This window comes from Mus caroli, chromosome 4 (genome assembly GCF_900094665.2).
Source record: "Mus caroli chromosome 4, CAROLI_EIJ_v1.1, whole genome shotgun sequence".
Lineage (NCBI taxonomy): Eukaryota > Metazoa > Chordata > Mammalia > Rodentia > Muridae > Mus > Mus caroli.
Window position 1 is genome coordinate 122,210,693 of NC_034573.1, and position 13,931 is coordinate 122,224,623.

A 13,931-nucleotide genomic window follows, 5' to 3' on the forward strand; every position below is an offset into this window, starting at 1 on the left:
GCACATGCTTTTAACCACTGAGTAGTCTCTCCAGCCCTCAGACCTCTGTATACAAACATAATTTTTTGGTGTGTTTATGATGTATGCTATGTATGTATATTTGCATGTGAGTGTAGACACATGTATGGTGTTAGAGGATAACCTTGGTTGCTAGTCCTCACCTTCCATCTCTCTCTCTCTCTCTCTCTCTCTTAATAAAAAAAAAAAGGTTATATTTTTATTTTATGTATATGTACCACATGGATGCAGTACTTATGGTGTCCAGAAGAGGGCAGGAATCCTCTGGAACTGCAGTTACAGGTGGTTGTAAGCTGTGATGTGGATGCTGGGAAGGGCTCTGGAAGAGCAGCCAGCGCTCTTAACTGCTGAACCCCACGCCCAGCTTTTTTCTATGTGTGCACTGAGGTGTGAGGGAGCACACACTCATGCATGTGGCAGTGGAGGCCAGGGGTCAGCACCAGGATGTCTTCTTCTCCATCTTATATTTTGAGTAGAGCCTTCGCTGACTCTGGATCTTTTCACTTCCGCTGCATTGGGTGGTCAGTGAGCTCCGAGGACCCACCTGTCTCCATCCCCCTGGGGCCGCGGTTACAGATGCTCAGAGCCACACGAGCCTTCATGTGGATGATGGGCACTGTACTCAGGTCCTTTTCCATAGATCCATCTCCTCAGACCCGCGTTGAATTTTTGGTAGCGGTCATTTTAGTGGCTGTGGGGTGGGTTGGTTTCACTTTGCACGTCCGTGATGATGGCTGGTGTAGACACCTGGGGTCCAGCGGTACCTTCTTTGGAGAAGTGACCTGGAGTAAACTCAGTCCTTTCTTACCTCTTCCCGTTTGTGCTCTGCATCGTGAGAACCGAACTCGGTGACTCTGCTGGTTTTGTTGTTGTGAGACAGACTCTCACTATACGGCTCTATATAGTGTAGACCAGGTTGGCCTGGAGCACAAGGCAAACCTTCTGCCCCAGCATCCTGACTGCTGAAGATACAGGTACATGCTGTTGTGGCCAATTCCTTTACCCCCAACCCCTTTATAGACGGTCTCATAGATAACTTATGTCTCTCAGGCAGGCCTTGAATTTGCTAGGTAGCCAAGACTGGTTTTAATTCCTGTTCTTCCTTGCCTGTGCCTTCCAAGTGTTAGCATTACAGGAGCACACCATCATGCCTGGCTTTAAGCCTCTTTAAAAATATTTATAGTGCAAGCCAGAGATGGTGGTACATGCCTTTAATACCAAATTTCGGGAGGATATCTGTGAGTTTGAGGCCAGCCTTTTCATAGCAAATTTCAGGCCAGCCAAGGTTACGTAATGAAACCCTATCTAAAATAAATAAATGAACAAATAAATAAATATTCACACTGCCGATAAGGGCATGGGGACTCTGTGTGCATGAGAATTGGATCCTAGCTCTACCGGGCTGGACTTAGCTCGATATAGAGCAAACCCATCCTCCTTTTTGCTCAACAATTCCTGTCTTCGGGAATGTAAAGAAAATAGCAGGGTCCTGGATGAAGCAGTCTTTTCCCGCTGGCATTTGGTAGTTTTCCTTTGTTGAGCCAGAGTCTCACTGGGTAGCACTAGCTGGCCTGAAACTCCCTATGTGGACCAGGCTCAAGTTCCCAGAGATCCTCCTGCTTCTGCCTCCTCAGTGCTGGCACTGAAGGTGAGAGCCACCATTTGAACTCTGCCCAGGCCTTAGGGCAGATTTGGGAGTGTTAGTTCAGGAGCAGCTGGCTCCCAGCAATGGCCACAGCCTCCTTTGGAGAGTCACAGTTTGTCATTTCTTAGATTTGTGAAAATGGACAGAGCTGTATTTTCTTTCTTATGAGATTTATTTATTTCATTTATATGCGTACACTGTAGCTGTCTTCAGACACACCAGAAGAGGGCATCAGATTCCATTACAGATGGTTGTGAGCCACCAAGTGGTTGCTGGGAATTGAACTCAGGACCTCTGGAAGAGCAGTCAGTGCTCTTAACCACTGAGCCATCTCTCCAGCCCGTTTTCCTTCCTAATCCTACATTCTCTTCTGGAACAATAGGTGTCTCATCTAGAAAAGGAATGAGTATAAAGCCATTTTACAAAGCTGATTTGTGCAGGATATATGATCCCAGGTAAGAACTAATGCCCGAGATTTCCCTAGTGAAGGGTGGACAGTGCCCCAGGTTAGGTGGGTGGGCTCAAGTTCTTCTCCAACACCCTCAACCAAGAAAGGCGTGCTTGGGTCCAAGTGGTGGTGCCCATGTGGAAGTATAAGGTATGTGCACTCTCTCTCTCTCTCTCTCTCTCTCTCTCTCTCTCTCTCTCTCTCCCACTCCTTGTCCACAGCCTGTTGGCGAATACATCTTCTCGCCCGAGGGTTTGTGAGGAACTGAAAGAGATTGGAACGAGGTTGCGCATGTCCGATTTACAGTTTATAAATATTTAGACATTTCTATTCTTGCTGTCAACTGACTCCACAAAGTAGCAGGGCTGGCTTGCTGGTGAACTCAGCTTTCCAGCTCATTGTCTATGCTGGGGCAAGAACCACCGCATTCTTTCTTCTGCCCACTTCCTGATGGCCCCTCCTCTCCTACTCTCTTAGCTGGGAACTCTTTCCTCAGGTGCCCTGGGAGCTGCCGGTGTTTCCAGTGGGTGTGGGGTAGAGAGGCAGGCAGATGGCAGGATTCTCTGGTTTCATTAATCTGCATGGTTTACCCCACCCCCATCTGAGGGCTGGGCCTGAGCAGTTGGCTCAGCTTCGACCCTTCAGGGAACTGTGCCCAAGTTTTAAATTAAGTGATTCAGACCTCTTCTTCCTTCTAATTGTCTGAGCATTCCCTCAGCTTGCTTTTCCAAAGTAAATTATTGTTATTATTTTTAATAGAAATAAAGGTTTACTTACCACACAGCAAGGGGCTACTGGCTGGGCACTAACAGGAGTCCCACCCACAGACTAAGGACTGAGGAGTCTTCCAGAGCTTTTGAAAGGTGTGTTTGCAGGTACCAGAGATTGCCTGGAGCTGGGAGGAACTCATGTGCAGATGAGAGTCCCTGGGTCTCTGGATAACCATAGTTAGTTCCTCTGGGATAGGAGGGAAGACCTGGGCAACCAGGCTCAGGTATGTTTTTGTCACTTTGTCATCTTTGGGCATTATTCAAAGTGTGAACTTGATTTATTTTTGTTTTTTTGAGGCAGGGTCTCTGTACATAGCACTGGCTGTCCTGGAACTCACTCTATAGACCAGGCTGGCTTCCATCCTGGTGAGGAAAAGAAACATAGAAACCATATTCAAATCAGGCAGATCTTTAACCCAGCTCTCAAGCCCTCGGGAGGCAGAGGCAGATGGATCTCTGTAAGTTCAAGGCCAGCCTGGTCTATAGAGCGAGTTCCAGGACAGCCAGGGCTACACAGAAAAATCCTGCCTTGAAACAAACCAAACCAAACCAAAAGGAAAAGAAATCAATCTCTAAAGCATATGTGTGCTGGGCACGGTGCGGTAGACTTGTGGTCTCAGAAAATCAGAATTCCAAGTTCAGTTCCTGCCTGGATAAGTTAATGAGACCAGAAGAACTAAAGGAGAACTTGGGGTACACCTCAGAGATAGAATGCTTGGTCTACACGTGCAAGGCCCTGCATTTTGCCCCTACTACAGGAAAACAATTGCAGTGAACCATTTATGTAGGTTGGTAAAATGTTGGCACTTCTTTTGGCAAACCCAGTGAATGCCTCACTCACCTAACCATAAGCTTTCTCAATGGGCCTGTGTAGGCATGTAGGGTCCACCATGTCCTGAGCGGGCCCTCTGTCTAGAGATTTTCTAGAGATAATCATGGGCGGAGCCACACCAAATTGAAGGAAGGTACTTCCTGTGTGGGTTGTGGGTAGGGACATAATTTCCCCACAGATACAGAGAGAGTGCCATGAGCTGCCCAGCTGTGGACTGTAGCCACTCCCTGTCCTTCTCTAGAGTTCGACCAGGTGTGTTTCCCACCTCAGGAACTCCCCCAAGTCAGGGGTGTCCAGCAGGACAGAGAAGAGGATCAGAAGAAGGGGCTCAGACTGTGGGGCAGGGACATGTATATTTTCTGGTCTCTGGTATGTCTTTACTGATTGAAGATCTCAAAAGACCCCTGGTTTCTATGGGTTATATGTGTACCTTATGGGCTGGGTTGCCACTTATCAGAGACCTTGCCTGCCGAGCGTGAGAGGTTTAATCTCCAGTACAGAAGAAAAATAATTGCGGCTAACAGTTTCTAAAACATATCAAAACAGAACAAAACAGAAACAAAAGTTATTCTATCTTAACACAAATATGATGCATTTGACAGAAACCAATTGGATTGTCTAAAACAAACAGTTTACGGGGGAGAGTGGCATCTCTGTACATTATTTACAAAGCCCTTTACTGTTGAATTAAATAGGAGACAGCTGGGGTCTCAGAGCGACGTCCACATTCTCTGGGTGTGACAAGCTGCTGTTCTGGTAAAGGAAACACGTGGCATACAGATGTGTGCTGGCGAAAGCAAGGCTATTTTCTTTTTCCGTCTTGTGCTGGGGATGGAACTCATAGCCTGGCACATGCAGAATAACTGCTCCACCCCTGAGGTCCGAGGACTGCGGCCGGCCGGGACAGCTCTACTTTATTAGTATGCATTAATTAGTACTGAATAATAATGGGCTTCGTTACAGCAGTTCCTGCATGTACATAAAGCATACATGTTGGCCGAATTCACCTCATTACCCTCTCTTGCCGCCTCCCACTGTTTGCTCTCCTTCCCAATTACTCTCAGAAAGTAAGCGTCTTGTTTTTCTGTTTGTTTTGATTCTTTGATAAGCCACTAAGTTTCATTAGGATTGCTTACTGGGAACATGCATGCAAGAGTGAGGATTTATTTATAGGCTTATTTCTATTTTGGGGGTGTGAATATGTGTGTGTGTGAGTATGTGAGAGTGTGTATTTGTATGTGCGTATGTGTGTATGTGTGAGTGTGAGAGTGTGTGTGTTTATATGTGCACGTGTGGGGGTTCACTTCTCTGTTTGTTTGGAGAAAAATGTTTTGGTCCTCTTTCACTTCTTGCTAAACTTGGAGACACATTTTGGTTGTTGATGTTGTTGTTTGCAGCTCTTTTCATAGGCAACAAGGTCAGCAATCCTCCTGTCTCCAACCTTCACTGTTTATGAGGAACACACCAAGACTTTTCATGGGTGTTGGAATCCAAACTTATGGTCTCATTCTTGAACTGTAAGCACTCTTAATCACTCTTTATTTGCTTGTTTGTTTTTTCCAGACAGGGTTTCTCTGTGTAGCCCTGGCTGTCCTGGAACTCGCTCTGTAGACCAGAGCTCACTCATGAGTTGAAATAGAAAGGAATGGAGGAGCCGGGTAGTGGTGGCACACGCCTTTAATCCCAGCACTTGGGAGGCAAAGGCAGGCAGATTTTTGAGTTCGAGACCAGCCTGGCTTACAGAGTAAGTTCCAGGACAGCAAGGGCTACACAGTGAAACCCTGTCTCAGAAAAACCAAAAAAAAAAAAAAAAAAAAAAAAAAAAAAAAAAAAAAAAAAAAAAAAAAAAAAAAAAGCAATGGAGGGGTGGCTTGTTCTAGTTTCCTTCCTGTTGCCTTTGCTCCTAGCTTGGCAGTTGTAGCACATGGCTTAGCTCCCAGCATTCAGGAGGCAGAGGCAGGTGGATCTGAGTTCCAGGACAGAGAGATCCTGTCCAAGGAAAAAGAAAAAGAAAAAAGAAATTAAAATAAAACAAAACAACAAAATATTCTGACAAAAAACAATGTAGAGAAGGAATGGGGACTGGGTTTACTTAGCCTACTCCAGTGTGTCATTGAAGGAAGTCAGACAGAGGAAAATCAAGGCAGGAAATGAAAGGCAGAGAGCAGCTTGCTATTCCACAGAGCATTCATTACCTTCAACAAGAAGCTCACTTCACAGTCAAAGAAGTACAGCAGGAACCATGGAGGGCGATGCTTGCTGGCTTCTTATACAGTTCAGGATCATCTGCCTAGAGGATGGTATCGCTCACAGTGGGCTGTGCCTTCCTCCATCAATTAACAATTTAGACAATCCCTCATAGACATACCCCACCGGCCAATCTGATTTAGGCAACTTCTCAACTGAAGCTGTCTTCTCAGATAACTCTAGACTGGGTCAAGTTGGGGCAACTAACTAGAATAACCAATTTTGAGACAGAGTCCTTGCCTAGTAGTATACAGAGGCCTTGGGTTCTATTAGCATTGGGTAGGATGGTGGGAAGGAAAGAAGGTAGAAAGAGAGGAAGGGAGGAGAGAGGAAGGGAGGGAAGGGAGGAAGGGAAAGAGGAAAGGAAGGAGGGGGAGAGAGACAGAGACAGGATATGGAAAAACCTTCAACACAGCAGCTTGAGTATTTTGGGTCTGTGAGGTCTGGATAGTTCTGAAGACCTTCCAGGGAAGTCACTCTGGCTGGAGACTGGTGGGAAGGGGCTCAGGGTGCAGGCAGAGTGGTTGCTGGAGAGATGGAGGTTGGGGTAAGGGGTGTGTGCTGGGTTTCCTTCAGTTCTTAGAAACTGCCAGCTCTTTGCCTGTTCAGTCCTGGTGTCCATCGTGCACAGCATCTGAGTGGGGTGTCTGCACCCTTTCTCCTCTAGGCTGTCACAGAAATGCCACCTGCTCCTCCAGATCTCTTTTGGTTCTTTGAATTAGCATCCCTTTTGTTCTTTGTATGGCAGCCATCTGTTTGAATTTCTTTAGTTTTTCCTCCCTCATGAGATGATAAACTCGTTGGAGACAGGGCCAGTTCACTGTGCTCTTCATTTTGCCTGATAAGAGTCCGTGCTCAGAAATATTTGCGCGCAAGTGCGGATGCGTGCATGCATGTGCGTGATTTCTGAAGACAAAGTCTCATGCTATAGTTCAGACTAGCCTTCGACTCACTGTGTAGTCCAGGCTGGCCTGATATTCACTCTAATCCTCTTACCTTAGCTTCCCAAGCACTGTGATTGCATATGTGAGTCACCAGGCTAGACCACATGGCTATTTATTCTGGGAGTTCCTCAGTCCTTCTTTTTCTGACCTTGATTGACACTTTGAATTGGCACTGCTCAGTCATGTTGAAGGATGTTTATAATTTCGGTTTGTTAGGTTTTGGGTTGAGTAGGAGGTCCCACCCTTGGCCGCATGCATGTCAAGCAAAAGAGACCACTGTGCTATATAACCCCTTCATCTGTTGAATGGATTAAAAAAATTTTTTTAAAGATTGAATGTTATTATGTAGCTTAGGTTATCCTAAAACACACTTTGTAGGCCAGGATGACCTCACACCCATGCTGATCTTCCTGTGTCTGCTTCTCAAGTGACTTCGTTCCATTACAGGTGTGGACCACAATACCTGTCCTAAACATTTTTTTCTATATGAATTTTTAAAAATCTTATTTATTTTATGCATATGAGTGTTTGAGCATGTCTATATATCTATCACGTGTGTGTCTGGTGCCCGGTGGATGGCCAAAGAGAACGTCAGATCTCCCAGTAGTGGAGTCACACCACATACACACACCACGTACAGACACACACTACCCTCACAGAGGCATACACGGCGCCATGCACAGTGGTCAGAGGTCAGCTAGTACCTCTCGGGTCTCTCCTTCCACCACGTGGGTCCTGGGGATCCAACCAGACCACCAGGCTTGGCTACAGATGCCTTTTCCCATTGAATCATCTTATAGGCAGCTGACCCTTTTTATGCAGACTCTGACTTCACAACCTCCCTCTTAATCCTTGGGGATTAAGTTTCAACATGAATCCTAGAGAGGACGCCAACATCCAAACTGTAGCCAGGAGCCTTGGAATTGTTGATATAAGGGAGTCTCTTCCTGGCTCATTATTAACCAGAATCTTCCTCTGTTCTTTCAGGCATATTCAGCGCTCCATGACCAGGTGACCCTTCCTGCCCAGAGCCATGGAGCACAATGGCTCCTTTCGTGTGGATTCTGAGTTCCGATACACGCTCTTTCCGATTGTTTACAGTGTCATCTTTATACTGGGGGTGGTTGCCAACGGCTATGTGCTGTGGGTCTTTGCTAACTTGTACCCTTCCAAGAAACTAAATGAGATAAAGATCTTTATGGTGAATCTCACTATGGCTGACCTGCTCTTCCTGGTCACCCTCCCACTGTGGATTGTCTACTACTACAACGAGGGCGACTGGATTCTACCCAACTTCCTGTGCAACGTGGCTGGCTGCCTCTTCTTCATCAATACCTACTGCAGTGTGGCCTTTTTGGGTGTCATCACTTATAATCGCTACCAGGCAGTAGCCTATCCCATTAAGACTGCACAGGCCACCACCCGCAAGCGTGGCATCTCTTTGTCCCTGATCATTTGGGTATCCATTGTGGCTACTGCCTCCTATTTCCTGGCCACAGACTCCACCAACCTAGTGCCCAATAAGGATGGCTCAGGCAACATCACCCGCTGCTTTGAGCATTATGAGCCATACAGTGTGCCCATCCTTGTTGTTCATGTCTTCATCGCCTTCTGCTTCTTCCTCGTCTTCTTCCTTATCTTCTACTGCAACTTGGTCATCATCCACACGCTGCTCACGCAGCCCATGCGGCAGCAGCGCAAAGCGGGGGTGAAGCGGAGGGCGCTGTGGATGGTCTGCACGGTCTTGGCCGTATTCATCATCTGTTTTGTGCCCCATCACGTGGTCCAGCTGCCCTGGACCCTAGCAGAGTTGGGCTACCAGACCAACTTCCATCAGGCTATTAATGATGCCCATCAAATCACCCTCTGTCTCCTCAGCACCAACTGTGTCTTAGATCCCGTTATCTACTGTTTTCTTACCAAGAAGTTCCGAAAGCACCTCAGTGAGAAGTTTTACAGCATGCGCAGTAGCCGGAAGTGCTCCAGAGCCACGAGTGACACGTGCACCGAGGTGATAGTGCCAGCCAACCAGACTCCTATCGTGCCGCTGAAAAATTAATCTCTGCTTATTAAAGCCAGATCCAGAGCCTTCTCTTCAATGGACCTCACAGACGGAGCTAGGAGGTGAGAGGTTTCTGACCCTGGTGGACTCAAGTGCGGCAGTTACTTCCTCGCAGAGAGCCGGTTGCTGGAAAATACAGAACCTGGGTGCTCCTTTTCACTAGTCTTTGGGTCAACGCTAGAGGACTGTGGCTGGCGGACTCACCCAGAGCTTCAGATTGTGACATCCCAGCTAGGGTCAGACCTTGGGGGGAAACGCTAAGCAGCTCAGTTCATCCAACTGGGGCAGCAACTTAAGGTTTGGTCAGTGACTTCCGGGGGCTACAGGAAGAGGGGAGATGGGTTGTGGGGATTCGTCACTGATTGTGTGGAAGATCTTTGGGGAAGCAATTACATTTCGGATGGCACCTTCCTTGGTCCATCTATAGGTACAAGGTCCTTGTGACCCTTCCTAGAGGAAGTGGTTTGGTGGTATCTCTTGACTGACCCAAGTACCTGGCCTCAAATGTAACCAGAGGAAAAAACACAGAAGTTGACCAGAAGCTAGGATGTGAGTGTGTTTGCTGAGGCAGCTGAGTTTTGCCCAGGACTGAATGAATGCTGAAGGAATGGAAGAGAGGTGGCTACCTCAGGACACTGCACTTTCCACTTCCAGCAGGCAGCTTCTTATCGAGGTCTTCTGGCCACGTGGTAGTGATTTTTTGACAAGTGTCTTAGTCTTATCTCACTCGCTGTACCCAGCCTCCCTGTCAGAAACAACTCAAGGAGGGAGAGATTTATTTTGGCTCACAGTTTAGAAGACCTCAGTCCCTCATGGCAAGGAAGGCATGGTATGGCAGCTCTGACTCTGGTGGTGGGAACAGGAGATGGGGTGTTCATGTGACAGTGAGCCAGGAACCAAAGACTGCACCTTAACCTGGGGATGCGATAGAACCCACCCCCAGCCACCGACTTCTACAGCCAGGTCCTACCTCCTGAAGGTTCCATAGTCTCCCAACACAGAGAGCAGGACGCTGGGCCAGTGAGATGGTAGTGCAAGGTAGCGAGCACTTGCAGCTAACACTGCTGATCAGCGTTTGATCCCAGGAGCCACATGGTACAAAGAGAGAACAGACAGGCAAGTTGTCCTTCTACCTTTACTTTAATACCATGGCACACACATGCCCCGCCTCCCCATATACATATACATACAAAGTTAATAGGATAAAGCAAAACAAATGTGACCCCCCATGGGAATATACATGAAATAGCAGGTTTATTCAAAATATGTCGGTTACATGAGATGCCCTCTGAGAAGTGTCCAGAAGCTGTAGTCTCAGCACTCGGAGGATATTTTCCTGTTTTCCTGAACCTTGTGCTTTTTTTTTCCCCCCTGAGACAGGGTTTCTCTGTATAGCCCTGGCTGTCCTGGAACTCACCCTGTAGACCAGGCTGGCCTCGAACTCAGAAATCCGCCTGCCTCTGCCTCCGGAGTGCTGGGATTAAAGGCATGTGCCACTACTGCCCAGCGCCTTTTTGTTTTCTTTTTTTTTTTTTTTTAATTTTTAATATTTTTTATTACATATTTTCCTCTTTGTTTTCTTTAAAAAGAAAAAGCAAAGCGCTTCCTTCCAGCGAGTGTCTCCTTGAAGTTGGGTCAGTCGACGCCTGTCCGCGAGACAGGCATAGGCTTGTTCCAACAGGGCAGGAACCTGCTTGGGTTGGTGCATGGCGGTATTGTGGACCTGGCTGAAGGGGACTAAGTAGTTAAAACAACATGCTTGAACTGTGACATCTTACAAAGTCAGGTTCAAGTCTTGCCTGTGCTAAATGCTGTTCAGGACGTGGGAATGTCATTTTCTACCTCGTAGTGTCATTAGCTGGGAGGTTCAACCTACCTCAAGGGACCTCTGAGCAGGCATGTTCAGCTGAAATCTGGGTGACTAATCTCGAACCTCCCCTGAAGAGGGGCCAGGGTTGGACATCTGGATTTGGGGTGCACCTTTTGGGGAGCTGTGGCCATGTCTACATGTGAGGTGGGTTGGGTGGCCACCTAGGTGACTGGCAGACAAGTGGCTTTTCAAAGAAAGCAGATGTGTTGGGCTAAGCAGAGGTCAGAGAGAAACAAGAACTTGGCAAGAAGACACAGCTTCCAAGGGGCCAGAAGGACCAAGTGCTTTCTCCTGAGTCCTGGGAGGTTCTCTTGTCAGGATTCCTTCTCTTTCCTTCCTTAAGCTCATTGGAATGGGTGTCTAGTGCTTTCAATGAAATAACATTCTCTGTTTCTATGTTAATATGGTATATTCTGAATTTCATCATCTGCAGATCTCCCTTGCCATTGGTTTGCAATATCCATGTACCATAGTATGTTTACTTAATAAACATTTTTCTCTTCAAATTTGGTCTTTTGTCTTGTTTTGTTTTTGTTTTTATTTTGTCGAGACAGGGTTTCTCTGTGCATCCCTGGCTGTCCTAGACTCACTTTGTAGACCAGGCTGGCCTCAAACTCACAGAAATCTGCCTGCCTTTGCCTCTCAGGTGATGGGATTAAAGGCGTGCGCCACCACAACCCTGCAACATTTATTTGGTCAACTTTTTAAACTTACAATCCTACCTACCTAACAGCCACCCTATAGATTATTTTTATGCTCGTTTTACATGTGGAAAAAAGGCTCGTAGGGGTGGAGCCATTAATATTCAAACCTAGAACTCTCATCTGCACCCACACACAGACTATTCTTCTTTTTCTTTTTTCCCCTTCCCTTTCTCCCTCTTGCTCCTGCCCTGCTTGCTCTGGCCATAGGTTCTTTATGGATGTTTCTCATTATGGATGATTGTGAGCCACCATGTAGTTGTTGGAATTTGAACTCATGACCTCCAGAAGAGCAGTCGGTGCTCTTAACCACTGAGCCATCTCACCAGCACCCACACCAATTCTTCTAGGCATCTTTGTGCCTGCTGCTAGTTCAGGAGCCCATCCAACCCTCCACCCTGATGTTGGAGGTCTCTTGTATAGCACATACAGCCTGAAGCCTCATGGGGACTCTTCCCAGGCACAAGTACTAGGCGTGATCAGACACTTCAGACACTGGGAGACAGGCACAGACCTGCGTTTCTAGGGACCCCAGGGAACCAGAGCGCCATTACTGCTGGAGTCAGGAGGGGCACTTACTGCTTGTGAGACTTGGTTTCACTTGTCAGCGTGAAGGGCTCTAGAACCATCTGGAAACACCGGCAGAGTTTCTTTGGGCTGCATATCCTGAAGCAATGTTGCCAGGTCTTCTGTCTAGTTTGACAAAGGACTTCCAACTTGCTTCTGAAATGGCTGCACCAGTCCACACCCTTACCCGGAGCTTTGTGGAGGATTTTGTTGTCTCTTTTGTTTGGGTGGAGGGTCTCGCCATGTAGTTTTGGCTGATCTGGAATCACTCTGTAGACCAGGCTGGCTTTGTGTAAAGATCCACCTGCATACTTCAGATTCACACTTCAGAGTGTGAATGCATCAATTAAAGGCATACGCCCCCACACCCAGCCTAATATGTTCTTAGCGCATATTAACTATCCACAATAACATGTTTCATTATTGACATTCTTGTACTTGTGTATAAGGCACTGGGTCACATTCATCCCTCCCCCTTTGCTACCTGGTCCTCCCTCATCTCCTGCTTATCCTACTCCATCCCCTTCCTCCTCCTGACTAACTCTACTTCTGCTTTCAGGGCTCTTTTTAGTGTGTGACCCAGAGTCTTGCTAGGGTTGTTTACTGGAGCATGGACACCTTACCTGTCACTACACCCAGTTAACTGCATGCAAATCCTCCGGGGCTGGGGGGACTGGGGTCCCAGGAGAGCCTCTCCACTTCAGTGGGTTCTCTTTCATGAACTTTCATGCTACATAATGTGCAGTGGAATCTTGCTTTTAGTTGGACTCCCTCTGATTACTAAAGGACTGTAGTCAGAGCCTGGTGTGGTGGTGCACGCCTTAAATCCCAGCACTCGGGAGGCAGAGGCAGGCAGATTTCTGAGTTCGAGGCCAGCCTGGTCTACAAAGTGAGTTCCAGAACAGCCAAGGCTACACAGAGAAACCCTGTCTTGAAAAACCAAAAAAAAAAAAAAAAAAAGGCTGTAGTCAGGTACTCATTAGTCATTTGTGTTCAGATTCAAATAATTCAGATTCTGAAGCTTGCGCCATGTCACAGGGTGAGCAATAAAATGGCCTCGGACCCCTGTGGCCAGGGCTCCTTTCTTCAGCCTCTAGTCTGTGATTTCGGACAGACTATGGAACCTTGCTGGACCTTTTTTTTTTTTTTTTTAAATGGGAATATTGGCCAGGTATGGTGGCTCACACTTGTAGTTCTAGCACTCAAGAGTCTGAGGCAGGAGGATTGCTACAACTTTAAGACCACTCTGGGCTGTATAGGTAGTTATCAGACCAACTAGGGTTGCATAGTGAAAATTTGTCTAAATGCTATTTATCTGTTTGTTTATTGAGACAGGGTCTCTCTGTGCCTCGCTGAACCTCACTCGGCAGAGCAGGCTGACTTCAAAGTCAGGTCCTCCGAGTGTTAGGATCAAAGGTATATGCCCCGAAGAGAGCAGGCTGGAACAAGCAGGGAGGTGGGGGGCACCACCAGCCGGCTGGCTCTCAGATTCTTTTCTTTTAAAGAATACATATTGTTAAGGCCTAGGTAAAATGTTAAGGCCTAAGTAACAGTTACCTGGCCAGCCTGCCATTGTAAAGGAAACTTCCTCATATGTTTCTTCTGTTACTAGGAAACTTTCTAAAGCAAGATTGATCATATATTCTGTTATGTTTTGTGTCCTTCGAAACCAATCACGATAAAAAGCCAATAGAACTGTTTTGTATAGTTACCAACAATAAACTTGGACCCAAACCAACCATCCCACACCACTTCCTGCACCTGTGTATAAGCTTTTATGGTATTAGCTGTCTCTGGGACGGACTCCAACATAAGAGAGACACCTGC

The 13,931-nt window shown here is 47.0% G+C and overlaps 1 protein-coding gene across 1 annotated transcript in view; it reads left to right on the plus strand.

Moving 5' to 3' along the window:
- Ptafr (platelet activating factor receptor) overlaps positions 1-10,326 on the plus strand; it is a 15,184-nt gene extending 4,858 nt beyond the window's left edge. Inside the window, exon 2 of the mRNA XM_021161644.2 lies at positions 7,892-10,326. Coding sequence (XP_021017303.1) covers positions 7,938-8,963 — 1,026 coding nt within the window. The 5' untranslated portion in view covers positions 7,892-7,937 and the 3' untranslated portion in view covers positions 8,964-10,326. The remainder of the gene's footprint in view (positions 1-7,891) is intronic.
- The last annotated feature ends 3,605 nt before the right edge of the window (positions 10,327-13,931 follow it).